Source organism: Sipha flava, unplaced genomic scaffold, assembly GCF_003268045.1.
Source record: "Sipha flava isolate LNK unplaced genomic scaffold, YSA_version1 334_pilon_pilon, whole genome shotgun sequence".
In the NCBI taxonomy this organism is placed as follows: Eukaryota; Metazoa; Arthropoda; class Insecta; order Hemiptera; family Aphididae; genus Sipha; species Sipha flava.
The window spans coordinates 10,736-33,617 of record NW_020273025.1 but is presented as its reverse complement, the minus strand read 5'-3'; the positions used below and the strand labels follow the sequence as shown (position 1 = coordinate 33,617).

The following is a 22,882-nucleotide window of genomic DNA, read 5'->3' as shown; positions in this document are numbered from 1 at the left end:
TATTAAAATAATAAAAAGCTAAAAAATATATATTTATATAATGTGAGCTCTTAATTCCCAAAATGTCCTATTGCATCTCACATGTATGTATATAACTTATACATTTATATTACTTAATTACATATAACATATAAACATGTATAATAATAAACAAAAATCATTTATAAATCATAGTGTTAAGAAGTATGGTTATTTAAATTACCTCAATAACAAACAAAAATTATTGGAAAAAAAAAGTATAATAATAGGTACACAATAATCATTTTTATGGGGTACAAGAATACACCTTCTGTACAGCAGGTGGTATTGTTTCTTTTGTTTTTGAGTTGGCCAACAGACAATCTCCTAAAAGTTGTGGACAAAATATACGACCAGATTGAATGCCATCAGCAGTCATCAATAAGTCATAATTGATTTCATCATTAACAACAGAATCATGTCTAAAAAAAAAAAAAAAAAAAATAAGCTTCAAACAAAGCAAATTATTTTCTTATATTATTGCGTACTTATAAGCTGGATGTTCTTGAATAAACCGACGTATCCAACTAGCTGTTGTATCAATTTTACCAGATGCACGTCGCGAGATAAGTTTTAGATATTGTTGAATAGTGCAATGTGTATCGGTGTCTACTTCCATACTAGACAAGTAGCTGTGAATTAGTGGAATAAGACCTGGGAATTCACCAGTCTAAAAATATTTGGTTAGTTAATACAACATGATGCTAAATTAACAATTACAATATTAGAACTTAGAAGTTATTTTTTACTCTTACTTAATACGCCCATAAATATGCATACCATTATTTTGGTTTTAATAAATTAAATGTTTGTGCTAATAACCAACTGATAAAAAGAACCAAATTTAGATATTATAAAATGTAGAACTATTTTTTTTTTTCAAAAATGACTACTGCAGTTACTACTGAATTCTATCAAGCATTCTAGTATATACTGGTGTAATTTTAAATATCAAAACATTTATGTATTTTACATGTATAAAAATTTGAATTGTGAAAGGATAAGAAAAACCTAATGAATGCACCTTAATAATACTTCTAATACTCCTAATACTTCTTAGATAAAATCTGTAAGATCTACAAAAACTTTTTAAGATTGATTAAAAGTGAATAAGTGAATATTTAAAACATTTTTTATAAAAATATGTAAACGGTTAATTGTAATATCAAAATAATTTAAAATATACCTTGTTCAAATAAAATATTGATTTAAGATTATGAAAAAAAAGTTCTTAAAATTTACTCAATTTTAAACTTAACACATTAAAATTTCCCAACTTAATGCTAAAAAAATTATTATTATTTTTATTAAATAAATGTAATTATGGACATGTTGTAAATTATAAGTATAGATGAGTGTGTAGCATTGTGATGAACAAATCTTGCTTGGCTAGCGGTTCAAACACGAAGAAAAAAGTGTATTTTAAGAACTAATTGAAATATATAATGTTGCTATCAATTTTTCTTCTAAGTAATTTCAAATAAAAAAAAAAAACGAAAAAATGGAATACTTAAAAATTAACAATAAAATATAAATAAATCATATAATAAAATCTCCATATTCTATGATTATTTACCATGAATATTCAAAACCAAAAACTTCCAAGCCCTAGTAATTTAATTTTGTCTTACTTTTCCATTAATTATTTCATCAATAGACATTAGTGTGTACATAGCTTCATCATTAGTACCATTTATGTTAACACTTGATGATTTAGATGTAGAAGTTATATTCTTACGAAACCAAAACTTTTCTAATAGAGCAGCTGATCGTTTTTGAGCTTTTGACATATTTTCATCAACCTTTACATTGTACAGAAATATGAGTTATATTTACTAACTAAAATAACCTAAACATACTTTACTAATGGGTATGAGAAAGTTTAATTGATATGACAGTATAACCCTAGTAAGTAGAACAACAAAACACACAATCGCTGCATTTTCAAAATCTGTCAACTGAACTTCGCATGGTCTAAATTCAACACGCCAACCAATTGTTGACTTAGGAGGTGGAGGTTTAAATCTCATTGTCTGCCAATTAGTAGACTGTATGTTCTTAAAAAAAAAATTCTTTACTTTTTCAAAAAAATAAATAAATAAAATTAATAAGACTTACTTCAAAATGATCCATATCTACTGTATCATCCTGGTTTACTTTTTCTTGGAACAAAGATACAGTATCTCTAATAAACAGATGAGCTACATGTTGAGCCATTTGATGATCAATATTGGCATTCTTCAGCTTATTGTAAATTTTTTCATCGTAAACTAAAGGCACATCGTTAAACCTATAAAAAAAAAAAATTCTTTAACATCAATAACAGAATATATACTTCATATGAATGTATAAATAAAATTTAAACAACAATATAAAATATAAAAAAATAAAAAATTGTTAAAAATATAATATAAAATAGATATTTATCTCACAAAAGTTGTATTAAGAATAAAGTTAATACAATTTTTTATTGATAAAATGAGATAAATCAGATTATTAAAAATAAATGTATAAGAATCGTTCTTACTTTTCACCTTGACTAGAAAGATATAATGTTATAGAAGAATACCGCGACTTGGGTATAACAAATTTATCAGTAGTCAATGGTTCCAATCCTCTTTCTTGTCTGGTACGACAATCTACCGACCCAGAAATCACATCCCAACGGCAATCCACATCCGTTAGATATCCTCGAAAAACAGGTGATGCTGCTGTTAGAGCCAACTTAAATCAAATATAATTTTATTTAAACGAGGGTATGTAAAACAAAGTGCTTAAGTTACATAACTATCTAATATTAACAACATATAATTGTACTTCAGTATTAAGCTCTTACCAGAATTGGACACAGAGGACTTAGTTGATCATACAGTGTCCGTGCTTCTTTAATACAACATGCCTAAAACATTGTAAAATTAAATTAAATAAACATAGTTATAGAAATTTGTTTTAATCAATTTTATCAACAATTTTCTTTATCTATATAAATTCAAAAACTTGTCGATAATTATAAATTATAAAATAATTAATATTATTTTTTAATAATAATAATAAACTAGTATACCTGTTGCAAAAATTTACATTAGATAATTTATTTATATAATAAAAAGTAAAGGTGCAATCGAATCAATACATAAACACATTTTAACAAATCAATAAATGAGTATAATATAGAAAATTGAAAGAAATATTGAAAAGACAGAGAGTGTTTATTAAAACTAATTGGTAAAAACCAATAAGAATGCATTATTTGGAAATACTGAAAGTAAAGTTGATTGTGCACACATAACTTTCTCAAACTCAATGAATTTAAGCAGTTAATAGCTCTAAAAAAAGAGCTTAATCCACTGAGTGTTCTGAGAGTGAAACAATCAAGACCCATTCATTAGAAGAGGAACTATGAGAGTTCTAATTGCTTGAGTGAATGTGTCCCATAAGAAGTGTACAGGGAAGAATCGCATTTGAGTATAACTTGAGTAAGGTGAGAGTTGAGTAAATATCAATGATTGATGACATATCTGTGTCTAAATACCTTTCATTTAAAAAAAAAAAATGAAGGAAATCGGCTGGATAGAACGGCCAGACTGACTTTAGTTTTCATAAATTTTTTTAATATATAAGATAATTAATTTAAGTTTGACTCAAATTTTGTACTAAAAAATACATAATCAATAGTATCACAAAATCTAAAAATAATTTTACTTAAAATAGTAAAATAAAAAAACACATTTCTGATGAGACCATAAGATATTGGCAATTTATTCTTCTTGTATGCATTCCTAATTGTATAACCCATACTAAAATTAAATTATCAAAATATTAATAAATTGATACCATCAGTAAGCTTTAGATGGAATGTTGCTGAAGACAGTTCAAAACTTCACATACCTAAGAAATAAAATCACAAGCGATGAGAAAAGCCATACAGAAACAGTATGTAAAATAGTGCAAGCCAAATAAGTCTATTATAAAAAGAGAATTTTTATCTCAAATAGGTTAATTCTGAATATCACAAAATCACTTATAAAAAGTTTTGTGAAGAGCTGAGACTATACTGAAGACTGAGAAGGCTAAAATAGAAGTTTTTTAAGTATGGTTGTTGCATGCCAACCGTTTGATCCATAGTACGCGACAATGGTGTTGGAGAAGAACACTAAAAATTTCTTGGACAGAAAAGGTAAAAAATATTAAGATTTTCAGGAGAATGAATACTTAAAAATCAATATAGCTATGCTAAAAATGAGAAGAAAAGCATAGATCCAATATCTAATAAGAAATATTCCGTGGATAACTAAAATAATGAAAGGAAAAATTGAAGGATAACCTAGTATAGGAAGACTTAAAACTTCATTCTTAAGAAGAAAGTGATAAAAAAAACCGAAATAAGAAGATAGTAGAAATTAAAAAGAAATATAAGGAACATATAAAAATGGAGAGAACTATCAATAACCATTTAATCAATCTTTGGATTGTTAAATAAAAAAAAAACTATAAACATAAACCTTTATTGGAATTAACTAATCATAGAAAAATAAATGTACCAAATTGAAAAGGCTAAAAGAGTTGAAAAAGTATAGAGAACTGCAAAATGCAATCTTAAGGTGAAACACAAAATATGAAGAAAAGAAGTAATAATTCAATAGCCATTCAATTTACTACATTTCATACTACAACTCAATAATGGTTTAACAATTTTCCTCTTGTATCTTCAATCTATATACCACTAAAGTGTAGTATAATTACGTCACTGCTTAGCATTTAAAACATATACCTGAAATGTCATTTGCAAACAGCAACAGCCCATACCAAAAGCCATGGCATCCATATATATATGATCGGGTAATGCTGCATTTAAACTATCTGCGTCCCCGCCAATACTGATCAAGTCTTCTTTAAAAGGATTTTGAGTATTTTTATCTTTAAAAACTGTAAAATAAAAATAAACTATAAATTCCAAACGAATGAAAAATATTATTAATTTTTTTTTTTTGACACATTACAAAATTATTAAGTATACTATTTTTGCTAAATAAATATTTTTTAATCAACATTATTTAATAATTATTAATTATTATTAAAAATTATTTAATTATTATATTCAACTATTATAACCGAAAAAAGAATTAAAAAAAATAGAACTACATCAATCTTAATACATTATTTTCTATACTACCTATATTTTTTAAAATGCCTATATGATTTATGCGATAGTTTTTAAAACTAGTGAATTTATTTGTTTTTATTTATTTCGTACACGAAATAATATGTTAACAAATTATAATTCAAATAATTATTAATGGTTATATCAAATCACAAGGCGGTATTGATTAGTGCTATTTTAGAGTTCCTTGTAGAAAAGGCAATGACATAAATATTAAAAAAAAAAACTTACGAATATTTTAGGTGCATTGTTATTTATACGTATATGTGGCTTTGTTCGATTTCTATGTTGAATTGACATCATTCAGCAATAATAATACACTACCAAACAGTATAAAACGTCCAAAATATAATACTCGTATTTTTATAATACCTTCCGCAAATTTATCTTAAATTTTAATTTTAATTGTAATATTTTATTACGTTAAAATTTTTTGTTAAAAAAAAAATAGTTTTTACATTCATCTGATAATTATTAACTTTTGTAAGTAATATTAAAACGCTTATTAGTAATCAAGAATTTAAGGCTTTTTCTAATAAATACCTTATATTACTTCATAAAAAATTATAATTTTAATAATTAAATGTTGTAATTACAAATATACTTTAAAAGAAACAATGAAATTAAATTAATCTAATTAGATAATATACATATATCACATAAATAAAAAAAAAATTAAGAAAACAACGAAATTACTATAAATAATACTAACGCAATAGTTAACATTTAAAAACCAGTAAATGTATGTATTAACATGCAATAATTATAAAATTGAAAAGATGAAACGTTATGAAATACTATTATAATACCTACCTACTAATTTATTTATTAATCGCATATTACACGTATACTGTAAATATCATTACTAATATTTTCATGGATAATTCCTTGTGAATATGAACTAAATAATATTTTTGAATGTAGAATCGTCCAATTATCAACCTTATAATAGTTTTATCTTTAAGATTGATAAAACTATTTTGTTAAACAGAACATTATATAGTCAACAGTAATGAATCCTAGTCTCATTTTGGGAACGAACAACATACGTGATATCTCAATTTTATCATATTGCAACTTCTTTAGGCTTATATTAAATAGACTCAATCATCAAACAAATTTACACTTAACTTATGTTTATCTAATCGGTGCCCGTTTTCTGACAGTTTAAAGTTCTTTATAAAATTGTTTAAAATTTAAATTATGAAATTAAAAATTAAAATGTTTATAGTAGTAACTATTAAACAGTGGTAAGACGAACAAAATATAGATTCGTATTGAGATCGTATAACTAATGATAATTTATTTCAATTTTAAAATCACTAACTGTCGCCTTATACTTAAATACTTACGTTTTTCTACTTAAACTAAAATTTAAAATATTTACTCGGAATGTTTATGGCTACACGTTCCCCTCTCCTCTGTCGAATATTTCTGGTAAGAGTAGAGAATCTCGGATGTCCTTTATAGATTGCTGAATCCGGAATAAACAATGAACGCGAAGGACCACTTTTGGGAGTTGGATGATCAACAGGCCACGTGAACTCTGGACATCCAAGCCTGAACACAAATGCGTCCCATGCGTGCATATTTTGTTATATCTGTCTGGGCCATCTGAAATTACAAGCCCAAACACCGAATCCAGTGCATAGCCTTTCTAACGTTCAATGTATTCCTCGTCCTCTGTTTTACTCAACCTTTCCCGGCCAAGCCCACCGACAAACATATCACTAATTATTTTACAATGCGTAAAAATAGAATCATCGAAATTATTATAGACATGTACGTACATAAAGTACTTTATTGTTTGTACACGTAGTTGATAAATATTTTCTCAAACGTCGTTAAAAACTATCAAGAACTATAGAAATATTAGATTACTTAGAAATATTCTAATACTGTTTAAAGTTGAATGTAATACATCAATTATCAATAAGTGTGCTTGTATCCGTTTAGAAGTATGATTTTTTTACAAACATCTCGACTTTCAAAACCCCGACTACTTGTATTTTGATTGTATAAATGGGGAAAAAGTAATAGTTATTCTTGTTTTATATACCTGGGAAAATTGGTGATGGTCATCAGCACTTCGTCTGTATCAAGCAATTGTTGTGCTTCTTCTCTGCGATATCGCATATTGGCTTCAACTATATTGAAGTGAGCCAAAAGACCGCCGTACGGTTTTCCAGGCGTACCCTCAATCATGTAGGAACCATACTCGGGCCTCCACAGAGACTTAACATTACTAAAATAGAAATATTCATTATTTTTGAGCATTCATTTATCAACTGTTAAGTAGGTTTATTTTTGTTTAATAATACAAAAATGTAGATGTTTAAATAATGAATGATAAACAATTTCACTAGAATATAAAATACATTTTTATATTCTTTTAAATTATTTTTTTAATTTGAAATATTCCATTATTACATAACAATGAGATAAATATAAGATTCTGATGACTCAATATTAAAATAATGAAATATTATAGTATTTACAATGTGTTGACTAACGCTAACTAGATGTCCTTGTAAATTATAACTTGTTGTACTAATAGCATAGAAACAATAGACGGCCAAATATATCGATTTAAACCTACCTCAGAAATTATTTATACGCACACGTACATAATACGTATATTCGTATAATATATACGTAAATAATATAAAGTTCTAACAATACTCATATTTCAATAGAATATATTATACTTAGATTTTATTTATATAATTTTATATTCTAACTATTTTATACAGTTGTTTAATTTAAAATATTAAATTAAATGAAAAATAAAACCATTAATTAGTAAGCACAAATTACATGATTATTTAATTATAAAAATTTGAAGAAAAAAGTTGAAAAGTATTAATGTCATAATGTTGTATCTAACACCAGAACCTTTTTACACAAAAATATACTGAATTTAAATATTAAACAATACCTATTAATTTTTTTTAAAATTTGAAACATTTGTTGGCACATAATTGCTACAATGTTGACCATAAAATACAATGAAACGTAAAAAAAAAATGTATACCATAATATTAAATGTATTTTCTTTGTACTAATAAATATGAGTTTGCACGTTAACATATATTATCTAATCTTTACCATTTAATACTTCGTCACTAAATAATCTTCACAAAGATAGTATTAGTACTATTTAGTTTTTACTATACATAATTTATAAATTAAGAATTTAGAATGTAATAATAAATATTACAAAATTAATTATTTTATATTTATATTTAAGTTTTATTATATAAAAATAATTAAAAGCAAATGTAGCATTTTGATAAAACTAATATAAAAACTACATAAATTTAAATACTCTGATAAAATAGTTAATATTGTAATAAATTATTCATAACAAGTAAATTAAACTGAAAGTTTAGACACATATATACTACATTTCTTATAATATTTGTCCGACCTTTCAGTTATACCTTGTTTGATGCACAAGATAGAAAAATATGTAACTTTGTAGTTTTTACATACTTTTTTTTGAGATTTGTGATGTGTGAATTAACCTACACATTTATAAGAAATAACAATAATAATCAGTAGGAAAAAATGTAAGTGATTATTCACAACATTAAATACTGCAAATAATTTTTGAAAAAAAAATTTTAATATGTCTATGGTTTAGGTAAAAAGAACCAATTTGATCTATTATTTTGATATTTTCAAAAATGTAATTGATATGGTAAGTATTTATAATTTTAAAAACATATTTAACCTTAAGTAGTTCTCAAGTTATAAAAATGAGATAACCTTATTTGACCCAAGTTATGTAAATTATTCTGGAAAATGATTGACTTTGTTGGTACAGTTTAAAATAGAAAATTAAAATTAAAATACCATTGTAATACAAAAACTCATAGTAATTTACAATTAATAATAGATACTTTGATTTTGGTTAAATTACTTTACCTGGGATACGTTTTAAGTATGTTTAATAAAACCAATAGTCATATACTAATATATTATAGTACAACAAATATATATATATATATATATATATATATATATATATATAAATAACAAAACAGAAATTAATTATCCCAAGGATTATTCAAGTGCTTTACAATACGAGTACATGCAAGATAAGACAAATAAATCTGTAATCAGTAATATTTAATATAAATAAATAATGTAACAGATATATAAAGTTAATTGTGTCAGTGATTTTGATTAATTTAATTAAATAAAATTAGATAAAATTTAACAGCATAAAAATATTAAAATTTATGTACATGCAACTGCCAAATACTTTCCGATAAACATTGAACTAATATTTATTGCATTATAATTGATAGGCCTAGATGAACCAAAATAGTGATCAATTAATAACTTTAAAAGAGGTTCAAATTTTTATAAATATAAAGATAATATACTAAATATTTTGTACCAGTTCTATTTATAATACTCAATGAAATATAGACAATTTAAAATAGTTGCAACACTATCAAACTAACACACAGCGAAAGATTAATATCTTAAAAATGCTGAAGTTGCCTTATAGCAATACTTAAGATTATCGTTTAATTAAATTGGTTCAAAACAGGTTATTCATAAAAAAAATTAATTATAAGTCTTAAAAAAATAATGAGTAGTTTATGATATTGTATTAAATATAAGTGCAAAATGATAGCAAACTTAAAAGCAAACAACAATAGGATTGTTAAGAAAATTTAGAGAGGGCAACGCAATTAAATATATATAAATATATAAATTATAGAATTATAGAACTCTCTATACTACTGTTTATTATTCTATAATCAATGGTACTACTAATAGTAATAATAGGTCAAAGGCCACAATAAAAGGTAAAATAATTTCTCATTTTATTAGTGTTCAAATTTGTTAATGGTTTAATTCAGTAAAAATATTAAAATACATAAATAAAATTATATATTATTGTAAAATATTTTTTCAATATCTATGACTTAAGGGAAGAACTCTTTTTCAATGCTACATGTCCTCAGAAACATCTAGTTGACCCTGATTACAATCTAAAATATTAATACATTCTAAATATTTAAAATTAAATCAACTAATATTATCTACAGAATAAAATCTTTTAATTATATAATGTTTTGTATCTTTTTTCAATGTAGAAACAGTTTTCGATTGTGTGAATAAAATAAAATATATCCAAATAAAAATACATAGTTAACTGACTAATGATGTCACTCTATTAGTTTAAATTTTAAACATTAAATCGAATAATCATTAGAAAAATAGGCTATCTCCCAATATGCGGTCTACCTCCGTTTTGTGTACTAGGTAACTATAAATATGAGTATGCGGTCCACCAATGTTATGTGTTCTACCTATAGCTGGGAATCTCCAGTCATTATTATTTACTTTTACTATTAACTATTGCTATTATTAACAATTATTTACTTAAAATCATTAAAAAAATGTGAGGTACTAATGAAGACCTCTTAGAGAGGTACTTAGCCGAGTATTGGTGGTGAGGATTAAATAAAACTGATAATATTTTTGATGCTTTCCTTAGAGATGTAAAATTATGCTTTGTGTATCCTTAATAAATAAATTTTTTTTTTATTTATACTTTTAATATTATTACGGTAGATCACGTTCATTTTGGTAGACCGCATATTTTTGTGGTAGACCGCATATTGGGAGATAGTCGAAAAATATATTTTTAATGCTATATCTTCCTATTAAAAATAATTTATAACATTTTCAAATATAAAGAATATTTTGTATTAAAGAACACATAAAGCATTGAATTAAATAAAACTGTTTTTTTAAGTCAACTCCAAAACTATACAGAAATTAAAAGAATAACAAATATTTACTTGTAAGGTATGAATTATTTATTCTATTTTTAGCAAAGTAAAGCTATATACTAACAATCGACACAAATTCTAGTATTTGATAACATATTTAAGTGTTTACTTATAGAAAACACTTATCTTTAAAATGTATATACTATAAAGTATATATTATGATATATATTCTACATAATTACTATAAATAACACACAAACCATACCCTGGCACAATAAATAATACTAGAAGGGTACCATAGCCAAGTACGATAAGGTGACGGACTCCATATGATTGCCGAAAAAGAAGAAACCTCCAAAGCCTTTACATCCAATGTATATAGTACAAGAATTGCTTAAATGTCGTACCAAGCTAATCTCAGATATTAATGAATTTACCCTTCAATAAAAATAAATTATTCATATTGAATGGACAGATTAACAGAAGATATATAAAACAAAATAATGATTTATCCGAGTATAACATCCATAAAATATCATGTGAGTAGGCACAATTATCACATGTTCCAGAAATCATTTTTTCAGAACTTGAAAAAGTTGTGTTTCTCAACATAAACTATACAATAATGATGTATTTTAGTTTTATTTAATGTTACAGTACTTTTCCTCATCTTCTCCTTGTCGTATTCTGAAAAAAGTGATTTCTGGAACATGTGACTTTTGATTCTAGCCTACTCATGTAATAAAAATCACATAATTTATTCCTATTCAATAATAATGAAAAAATTATTGAACTGGAAAAATTTGAATTTAATAATGATTAAAATAATAGATGCAGAATAGATTAGATAATTATATATATTATGTATAAACTAAAAAATGTTATTTCAATACACGAATAATTTATAAGTGATTTTATTGGCCCAACTAATTGACCAATAAAAAAATAATATAATGCTCTAATTTTTCTGCAAATTTAAATATTTATTTTTTTAGTTATGATTGTTTCAATTAACATTATTACATTAAACTAAAATGTACTCGTTCAAATTTAAATACGCCAATCATTTTTTATTATCTTGTATATAAACTTACAATTTAAATGTTCATAATGTTATTTTTAAATTAAATTCAAAAATTCAAATAATTAAAAGATAATTTAATAATATTAGTTTTTAAATGTATTTATATGGTATCAAGTTTATTCATTAAGAGGCTGAACCAATAGGTAATAAAAATGTTTTTATATTTGATTGGTTGTAAGGAATAATAACTGATGACTAATAGAATGGTTATTAAAATATTTTTTACCTTACATTATCTAATTTTAAAACTTTTATTTAATTTGAAATACTGAGCAATACATAGAATACATACCTCTTAAAATCGGGTCTTTATCTTTAGCAACATAACATCTTATCAAAAAAATTATAAGTTAAATATAGAGACAGAATTAACTTTTTTACGGCTAGAAACACTAAAATTTTGATCCTACTACTTCAAAAATATTACCTAAATCTATTTGAAGTTTTAGACAGCTTTTTTTTATATTATTTTACCTGCTGGCTACTTTAAACTAATTTCAATGGCATTTTATTGAAATACTACAAAAATAATTTTCTTGAATCATCATTAACAAAATTAAATTAAAATTATAGTATGGAAAATTAAATAAAACTATAAAACTACTTTTATAATAATAGACATATAAAACAATTATTATATTTGTGATTTTTACATAATATGAAAGAGAAGATAATTATATTATAATTTTCTTATATTTTTACAATTTTTTCCTCTTTATCCAACAATTTACCTTAAAGTTAAGCTTATAATAATAATAAAAATTGTATAAAATACCTAAATTTAATTCAATATTTAAAAATTTAATTTTAAAGTCTAATAAAACCAATTACTTTTAAATGTCAATTATAATTATTCTATTTTAACTAATGAATTTAAGATTAACTAAAATTTAAAGTTATATTTATTTTAAATTATTAATTTTGATGAATAATGACAATCATAGGCGGACAGTTGGGGACTTATGGGACTTCAACCCCCCAGACATTTTTAAATTCCTCTCCAGAAGGTTCAAGTTCCTTCAAAGTATGTGTTTTTTTCTTTTTTTATTTAATAATTTTCAATATTTCCAAAGCATAATTGTAGTATAATATTATATTGTATTATATTATATTATATTAATAATATTATATTATATTGTAGCATAATTAGTATTAATCATTTTATCAAAAATGAATGTATTTTTTTAAATTCTCAACAGTAACTAACCTTACCTAACCTATATTTGTAAAGTAATACCGGTTTCTAATTAAAATTTCATTGTCAGGTTTATATAATGTCAATAAACTGGCAACTTTTCTGCAATGTCACGAATTAAAACAGTAATAATGATAACAGTTATAGTTATAAAATATCAAAAGAAATTTTGATTATGTAAAGAACAAATATATATACATATAATTTCTAGATTAATATAAGTACTTTTATAAAAACTTTATTCATCTGCAGACATGACATAAAAGCTAAGTAAAAGTATAAACCAAAATATTTACTAGAAAATATAATCTTAAACAAAAGATCTAATAAAATGTAATTATAGAATTAAAATATCAAAAATATTGAATTTGTTTAAAAAAACTTTATTGTTCAACAATAAATTATCAGAACAAATAATATAGTTTCTACTCTATATTAATATTAACCAAACTTTTATAAAGTATTATTGAATGTTTATAAAAATTAAGCTTTTCGATAATAGAAGAAATTGATTCATAAATACCAAAATACAATGATAAAATACAATGACAATGATAAACTATAATGCTAATTTATTCTTTTTCAGAAGTTCATTTTAGACATTAATTAATATTTTAACATTAATATGCAAATTTTTTCCAAAGTTTTTTCAAGCAACATAATTAAGACTATTTATATCTAATATTTAATTAATTTAAGCAATTAATAATAATAAAATATGAATAAAGGCATTTCATTAGTAGCAGTTTTACAGAGGGAAAGTATAAGGAGTCTGGATCTCCCTAGACTCAAGTTTTGGCTTTGATACATAATTCAACTCAGGACGTTTAGGTTAAAAATGCAATGTTATGTTTTTTAGTGAATATAAAAATATAATTTTAAGTAATAAATCATTAGTTGGTGAAATATTTTTGTGTCTCAATATATTAATATTATAAGATAATATCAAAAAAATCATTCAGAAAAAATTCTAAAAACCATCACCACATTTCATTATATCAATGAGATATCATCAAAGAATCAATGATGATACCACAGAATAAATTAAATTTATAACTCTATTGATTTTATTTATTCTGTGGTGTTACTTTATTCAAATAACTTAAAATAAATCTATATTTCATCATAATAATAGTACTCACTCAGGATCGTTTACTTCTTTCTTATTGAGTTCATCTAAAACTTCTTCAGCACACAATCTGACTTTGGCGGTCTTATTCTCGTGGTCGAATTTCACGATTATGTACTCGACCTAGAAAATACACCAAGTGAACTACTTTGTAAAACGAAATATTTCACGGTATTTACCTCATCACCCCATTTCAAGACATCTCCTTTGCGATCCAACAACTGGTGATACAGGTTTAGAAACTGATCGATGCCATGCTGTCTCACATGGTCAGCCAACTTTTTCGTCTCTTCCCAAGAGAGCGGTTCCCCTAGGGTTAACAGACCCATCGTGCTGGAATTCGATATTTTTTTTCCTTCAATTTAATCAAGACAATGTCACTCTGCTGTCGCTACTATAAATGAAATACGCGATTGTGTGAATACGTGTAGTATGCGCGCATAGGTTACTCGGACACCAATTAGTTATGCGATTAATAACCGACGAGCTATAGTGTAGAGCAGACAACCGCGACAACACTACTACGGTTCCGCTATCACTAATCGAACGCAGTTGTAGTCGGCGGCAGCAGACCGTGTAATCTGTTATTGTACGGATGTTTATTGATAACAATTAACTATATTTAATATCTTCGTCCGTGATATAAACGGGTGATAGTACAGAATTCTCGAAAATTGAGACCGCCAAAACCTTAGATCAGTGTTTCTCAACCTTTTTCAAACTGCCGCCCCCCTAAGAAACAAAATTTTTTTCAACGCCCCCCCTTCACTTCATTAATATAAATGTAAAGATAGTTAAAATGTATTGATCAGTGAAATTCTTGGTGATTCAAAGCCAATTTTTTTACGTTTTGTTCAAAATTTGTGAGATGAAGCCGTAAGTCTCCTCTTTTGACGATATCTAGTCGATTTCTATTTTTCGTTATTAGATAATAACGTACTGCCTCTGATATATGTAGTTAATATTTCATAATCACAAATTTATTTTAGAAATCAATAAACAGAAAACAATTACAGATAAATCTTGGTACGTTACTTTGAACGGAAAAAAAGTTCACCGCCCCTTAATCGCCCAAAACGAGCTCACCGCCCCCCAATTACCCTAAACGAACTCACCGCCTCTCGGTACTCCTTCACCACCCACCGGGGGGCGATATCGCCCCCGTTGAGAAGCACTGCCTTAGATCATATACTACATATATACTATTATATAATATAAGGCCAAAACCATGATTAAAGATATACACAGTGCTCGACTTGAGGGGGGACGCAGGTGGACGGAGTACCCTTTCTAATTTTTAGAAATTTTAGCATCCCCCTACTATTAATATATTATAATTATAACGCTTAACAAGTTTTGGGGACGCAATTTTTTTTAAGCAAATAGAATCCCCCTTCTTTAATTATGCCAAATCAAGCACTGGATATACATATATCAGGCACGTAGCTAGGTATTTCAAAAGGGGGATGTTATTTAAAATTATACATAACAAAATTATTACTTAACGTATACTTTATTGTACAAACAATCAAACACATTAATACATTACACATCAATATCTATTCATGTGTAATGTACTATTGTATGAGAAAGTATTTAAATATTTTATTAAAATTTCAAATGTACATTTTTGTCATATGTATCTATTTTAAATTGCACACGATACGATACAAAACCACGGCTTTAGTTTATTAGACAAAATTGTGTACCTAATGTAAAGTCAGATTATTCACATTATTGTTATGTTTATATTTCGTTATGATGAATATATTTTCATCACGGTTTATGATGAATTTTTACTTTTATAAAACTTCAGTATAACATGGTTAAAGAGGGGGGAGTATTCAGGGGCGTTATATGGGTATTAAAACACCCCCCCCCCATCGACATTATTTTATGGTATTTCACCAAATTGTAAACTTACTTTGATTATTGAATGAACGTTGTACACAACTTATAGGTTGTGTACCTGCTGTCTTAATGTAATAATTTTCTTTTATATAAATACATGGAATTTATTTATTTAATACGGTGGAAGAGGCAGAGGCTCTACTTACCATAAGCCTAATAAATTTTAAAACACCCCCGTTAAATAAATCCTGGATACGCCACTGGAAATATGACTACACCTGTATCATATGGCTGACATATATGTATGTATTTTTAAACACAACCAAAACATAGATATCAATTTCTAGATCGGCTATCAACCAAAAATCCTAAATCGCCAAACAAACCTTGGTGTGACTTGTGTTGTCACCATTAAAATATATTTTAATCAAAAATTAAAATAGATAATCAATTCGTACTTTGCTGTACAAGAATTCTGATCATCCATAGGCGCAACTAGAGCCCAAATATTGATGTTGATATTTCAAATGTATGGTAATTCAATTATTATAGGTCAACCTAAAAAAGACTACCTTTTACGCCCATAAACTCATCTTAAGTCCAAAAATCCCATACTGATGTCCGGAAACATGTATCCACTCTTCACATACAAGAAATTGGTCATATTATATAAATAACTTATAATTATTTCCATAAATACTGACGTAAAATATAAAAAATAAATTATAATTAAAATAATGGTTAAGATTCTGACAGTCATTTTCATAATTATTAATCTAAAAAATTTACTTATTTTTAAATACTGCTAATCATTGATATAACACCAATCAAAATAAATTTTACTCTAATCAATGTTTACACAACAATACTCCATAAAAAATTATATATACATTTTAAGATATAGGGATCATTTGGTTAGAAATAAATTTGTAATAATAATTAAAATTAATTATAAACCTAATACATAATACATTGGCATTTGTCTTAACATGAAAAATGTGTATTTCATATTTGATCAAAATTTTATTTAGTTTTGAATTTTTTCAGTTTTCCAATTTTTATCAAAATGTTAATCTTTGTATGTAATTTTATTTCCATATAAACACTAGAGCAAAAAAGGAAACTACTCTGAAATTAATAACATTTCCCACAATATGACGTTTAAAAATATAAAATACCAATAGTTATAATGTTAGATTACACATAAATATTTTTTTTACATAAGAACATAATTGTACTAAGAAAATTAATAACATTTTAAACTAAAAAATGACCCATAAATATACTTCCTTAACATAATTAAACATATCAGTAAAACCTGCCACTATCTAGAACATTTATTAGTTCTCAATGTATGCATTTGATTCAGCATTTTACATAACATATTATTATAGAAAACTAATACATTTTATTCTCTTAATCAAGCTCTGGTAAAATATACCTATGATACAAGCGAAAAGTAGAAATAATGATTTGGGTATAAAATATTATTTAATTTTTCAATATAAATTGATATACATAATATTAATTATAAAATACTGTAGTTACTTAACCTCATGTATCATTTTGCTTAAATTGTTGTGTTTAAAAACTAAACAATCCAATTAGTAAATATTTTCACAATTTATAATATACTGTAGTATATATATTATAGGACATATTTCATGTTATTGTGTGATAGAATCAAAACAAGTAGGTAATAAAATAATTAGTAAATTTTGCATTTTATTCTTTTAATGTTGATTACAGACATTTAAATTAGAATAAAATATTTTATCATTTGTTTTAATATTTTAAGTATGCTTACAAATTATACAAAAAAATTAAGGAAAAAATGTATTTTCATTAATGCCCATACTTCTGGAATTCCCATTCCCTATTATCAAGTGGGCATACTTGTCGAGTTTTTAACCAACGTGATATGCAGTGAAAATGAAATGCATGATTACACACACCCCATGCAACTGTACATTCTTCGCTAGTGGCCGATGCTTGATTAGCTTGACATTCGATACACAAGTCCATGATATGGTTACGACAAATAGCACAATTGTCCACAACTATATCCCAAGCCCATAATGCCACAGCATTCCATTTCTTAACTTCAAATCTTTTCTTTTCGCCACGACTACTAGTACTTGATGATGGCGCTTCAACATCTTCCTCATCAACTTCCATATTATTTTCTAAAAATACAATTGATTTAATTATTTTAAAGGTATTTTCTAAGTAGTATTTTAGGGTATATTCAAAATAAATATTATATTAGTTAAATATTTAAGAAAATTTATATCAAGAATAATTGACTTCAACAAAACATTATTAAATAGATTTGGCATTAATTATCATTTAAAAAATATTATTTCATCCAAAACTTACATAAATTCATAAATTAACAAATATATGACACATTTGGGTATAACCAAATTTGGAAGAATAATTAAAATACACAATATCCTTAATACATTTCAATATTTTGTTTCTACAAGTATGTAGGAAAAATAATATTCAAAATATTTTACAATTTATTATTAATAGGTATTCAGAACTTCATATGTTATTTAAATAATTGAAATATAAATACTTTTTAAAATTTTATGAACTAAAAATAATATAAATAATAATTCAAGTAAATTATAGTTAATTTTTCTTTTAACTGGAAACTTTCCACAATATATCAATTGTACGTAAAATATAAAATAAATATTACTTTTCATCAATCATCAAAAGATATCATCAGATCATCAGTTATACTTGTTATCCTAGTAAAAGGTATAATAATTTATTGCTGACACAAAATTAAAAGTATCAATCAAAAATTTTAAGAACTTATCCATTAAATTTATTTAAAATTATATGAATTCCCAAACACGTAAAAAACATATTTTGTACATAAGGATTTAACCGTCTTATTTTCAGATAAAATAAAACGAATTGTATATATAACTGTATAATATAATTAATTATTAAATATATAAATATATATATATATATATATATTTATGCTATAATGAAGCATCCAATTTATACAGATAACTAATGTTTTAATATAAACAGAACATAAAACGTTGTATTTATATACTTACATTGGAAAAAGAAGAGCTTCTTATTAAAACAAAATGAGGAATTAACAATACACCACCATGAAACGAGTAATCATAAAGGAACTGGGTTCTGGAAGTATTTGTTTGATTCCCATTTCCCAGTGATAATGCAAAAACTGAAGAACACTTATGTATAACCTTTAAACAATGTATACATCATTCCATGATATCACTTTGATAAATATCTATGGCTGGTAAATACTAGAAAGTTCGTATACAATGGTATATAAAATTTTAAAGCTATTTTAATTTATATTCGAATGAATCGTACAAGTAAATCACTTCTTCAATTAACTTGAAGTATAGAATTGACATGGATTTTCATAGGATTATCCTAATTTATCATTTCTAATTCTTCCATGGCTTATCAATAATTGTTGAGCATTATCTGTAACTACACTTATCAGAGCAACTCTAACTTGGTTATGGTGGTTGTAGAATTCTGGATTGTGGTCTGTACTATATATATAGGTATACAAGGCCTACAAATAATTGTTAGTGAACGTTATCACAGAATTAATAACGTTACTTTCCCATGACCTTATAAAGTTTAAAATTCGTGTTGAACTGAAAACTGCTGTAAAATTTAACGCCAATTACCACGGACTGAATAAGTTTACATCAAAACTTGATATTATAGATTTAACGCGTTAAAATTATTATACAATTTTAAATACATTTAAATAATGTTAACACTGTCTTTAAATGAATATTGTTTTATAATCGGATTGCCAATAGTTTGTATCTTGTGGTCGATTTTTTTAAAAAGAATTACTAATTTTTTTAAGGTATGTAATTAAATCATGAATGTACCTATTCGAATGCAATAATTACATTTTATTGTTATAGAAATGTATTACCACATATTCATCACACAAATTCAGAATACCAGAAATAAACATACTTTTGAATTCATTGACAAGTGGACTTTTCTGCTTTATCAGTGTCCCAATATGTTTTTCCACGTTCAAACCTTCTTTAACTGATCCATCATTAATGTTTTGGTTACTAGATTCGTTTCGTCAAATGATGGAACGTTGCGCTACAATAGAAACTATTGATCCATCAAGAAATTTTAAATTTATCATTTTGTACTCATGTTTATTGCATAGTGTGTACACAGCCTTTGTAAACCAATTAGACGAGCGTCCAATAATGAGTGCAATTAAGAAAGGAGTTATATTAGTTTTTTTCGCTTCTACATATTGTTTTGGGTATTTATTTAATTTTAAATTAGTAATATTATTATACTTTAAGGAACTTTGTTATGGATTTTTAAGCCGTTATTTGAAGTGACTTAATCTTTTAAGACCTAAAATACTAGTTATTATGTAGCTGCACAGAAGCCGGTTTTGTATTCCTTGGGCTGTCTAATTTATCTCTTGGCACATTGGAAGCTGCAAGACTCTTAAAAGTTTGTCACAACAGAACAAATAGCAAAGTGATAAAAATATTATGCTTTATACAATTTATTGTACATTGTGTTGTTTGGTAAGTTATTTATTTAAGACTACCAATTTAAATTTTTGTAATCTTGTTACAATTTATTTTTCTTCTCAACAGGATATCTGTTTACTTGTTTTTGGTGCCATTTATTATGCTATCGTCTGTAGATGTATTAACAATGAATAATGATAATCAATTACCATTAGTAATAATGTTATTCAGTCTTCTTGTATTCTATTTAATTGAATTAAAAGATAGTGTAAGTTTTCTTACATATATCTATTTTTATTTTAATTAAATGTACTTGTTTATAATTTTACAGCCTTTAAATATCTCAGCAACTAGTGGAAATGGCATATTTAGGCTATTTGAATCACCTAAAAACTCGTAAGAATAAACAGAAATATTTTTGAACTAAAACTATGTAATTGTCTAAATCATTTTTGTATTGTTCTTGCTTTTTTAGACTTATAGCTAAAGCAAATCAGACTAAAAAAAAATCATTAGAAAACTTATCACTATTATACCAAACAACTAAATGTAATTTTGTTTTTTTATAATTTATTTAAAACACATATTTAATGCTAACATGTATAACTTTATGAAAATACATTAATGTATTTTTTTTATTTTTTCTCATATTATTACAGGTGGTATAGCATTAAAGAAAAAAGTCAAAAATTTACGACAAAATAAATTATCTACTACATTATTGAATCTGTCTGAAATAAAATCTGAGCCTATTGATGTGATTGAAATATTAGATGATTAACATTTGTTAAATATTTTAAGTTTATATATTATATTTGTATTGATGAGAGATGAGATTTGTTAAATTTTTCTAACTAATTTAATTTTTTAACTATGTATATTAAATTGTAATTACTTTATTTCATGTCATTTTATGTTTCATTTTGTTGTTTATTGCTACCAATATGTAATTATACTGTGTATATTTAAAAGTGTGTAACTGCATTTGATTAACGCAAAATATTTTTTATTTACATTCTTTAAGAAATAATTAAAATATTGATGTATAGAAATTTCTTCTTTGATCAATATTCAAATTGTAACTATTTTTTAAAAGCCTTCAGTTATAATTTTGATATTTTAAAGATTTTAATTTAAAAAAAAAATTGTTACTATGTACCAACTTACATAGCTACTAATACATTATTGTTAATTTTGATTAAAACCTTATATCTTTGTTGTTTATTACCAAGATGTGCATTTAATTTTAAATATTTAATGGATAATAAAGTACTCTTCTTAAAGAATGGCTGAAAAGCAATTTCAAAAAACCTGATAATAAATTTTGATTCTGTCATTGGTTATAGAATATTTAGGCCCGTGCAGAAATTTTGTATGAGATGTGCCATGAAGAAAATTGAGATACTCTCCCTTTTATGAACTTTTCTGGAACTAATCTAACGCTCCCAACTAAAATAAAAGATAAATTTAGGTGAGCATTTTACCATTTTTAATAGAGATTCCAATTTATTTTATTTAATTTTAACTATTTGTAGCATAAAATTTAAACAAAGTCCCCAAATAAATAAAAGCCATAAATAAGCTATGACACAGCTATACTTTACTATTTTAGTTGTGATGTACAATTTAACGGTAATAAATTAATTCCATTAGCTCTTTTGTTGAAAATAATTGTTCATTTTAGTTTCCACTTGTCCAGTTCTTAATATTTTAAGTTTAACCAATAAAATAAATGTAACAGAATATTAGACGGTAAATATTCCTTCAACACCAAAAAATGAATATAAAGTGATACTTGGTTTTTTAACTTCTCATTTTATATTTTAATTTAAAAACTTATAGTTTTACAAATCAATAAACATCGTTAATTCTTTTTTTTCCATTAAACATTTAATGGATAAAATTCAACTAAAAAATTATAAATGGTTACCCGGCTCTCAAAAAACACTTTTTTTAGGTTGAAACAAAGAAAAATCCAAGTTCTGAAAAGAATCCTATCAGACTTACTAAGATATCCTATATATATTAGATGAATTTGATTTTTATACCATTAAATATTCAAAGTGTAGAGTTCAGAAGTAAAAATGAAAAGGGGATCCCCGGCTCCCGAAGGAAAATTGATTTGGGTCGGTCCAAAAAAAAAA

At 25.1% G+C, this 22,882-nt stretch overlaps 3 protein-coding genes across 3 annotated transcripts; 1 reads left to right on the top strand and 2 right to left on the bottom strand.

Annotated features, from left to right (window-relative positions):
• Nucleotides 1-13: 13 nt before the first annotated feature.
• LOC112687195 (glutamate--cysteine ligase catalytic subunit) lies at nt 14-14,675 on the bottom strand. The gene is made up of 12 exons (XM_025559783.1): nt 14,526-14,675; nt 14,360-14,469; nt 7,239-7,424; nt 6,567-6,739; nt 4,790-4,944; nt 2,855-2,917; nt 2,546-2,742; nt 2,137-2,308; nt 1,878-2,075; nt 1,650-1,820; nt 507-688; nt 14-440 (listed from the first exon to the last, which is right to left on the bottom strand). Exons 1-12 carry the CDS (start codon nt 14,673-14,675, stop codon nt 266-268), a joined length of 1,932 nt encoding a protein of 643 aa, XP_025415568.1. The 3' UTR covers nt 14-265.
• Nucleotides 14,676-17,973: 3,298 nt separating this feature from the next.
• Nucleotides 17,974-19,423, bottom strand: LOC112687185 (RING-box protein 1A). Its single transcript, XM_025559760.1, has 2 exons — nt 19,284-19,423; nt 17,974-18,383 (listed from the first exon to the last, which is right to left on the bottom strand). Exon 2 carries the CDS (start codon nt 18,373-18,375, stop codon nt 18,043-18,045), a length of 333 nt encoding a protein of 110 aa, XP_025415545.1. The 5' UTR covers nt 18,376-18,383; nt 19,284-19,423; the 3' UTR covers nt 17,974-18,042.
• Nucleotides 19,424-19,811: 388 nt separating this feature from the next.
• LOC112687184 lies at nt 19,812-21,589 on the top strand. Its single transcript, XM_025559759.1, has 7 exons — nt 19,812-20,089; nt 20,151-20,515; nt 20,637-20,792; nt 20,865-21,006; nt 21,070-21,134; nt 21,214-21,287; nt 21,398-21,589. Exons 1-7 carry the CDS (start codon nt 19,988-19,990, stop codon nt 21,517-21,519), a joined length of 1,026 nt encoding a protein of 341 aa, XP_025415544.1. The 5' UTR covers nt 19,812-19,987; the 3' UTR covers nt 21,520-21,589.
• Nucleotides 21,590-22,882: the final 1,293 nt, after the last annotated feature.

Coding starts and splice junctions, on each gene's coding strand:
- LOC112687195 (XM_025559783.1), bottom strand. CDS start 14,675: ATGGGTCTGTTAACCCTAGGGGAACCGCTCTCTTGGGAAGAGACGAAA. Junction 7,425..14,359: donor AAAGAAGTAAACGATCCTGA/GTGAGTACTATT, acceptor TTTCTATTTTAG/TAATGTTAAGTCTCTGTGGA. Junction 1,821..1,877: donor TTCTCATACCCATTAGTAAA/GTATGTTTAGGT, acceptor TACAATGTAAAG/GTTGATGAAAATATGTCAAA.
- LOC112687185 (XM_025559760.1), bottom strand. CDS start 18,375: ATGGAAGTTGATGAGGAAGATGTTGAAGCGCCATCATCAAGTACTAGT.
- LOC112687184 (XM_025559759.1), top strand. CDS start 19,988: ATGTTAACACTGTCTTTAAATGAATATTGTTTTATAATCGGATTGCCA. Junction 20,090..20,150: donor GAATTACTAATTTTTTTAAG/GTATGTAATTAA, acceptor TTATTGTTATAG/AAATGTATTACCACATATTC. Junction 21,135..21,213: donor TTTGAATCACCTAAAAACTC/GTAAGAATAAAC, acceptor TTGCTTTTTTAG/ACTTATAGCTAAAGCAAATC.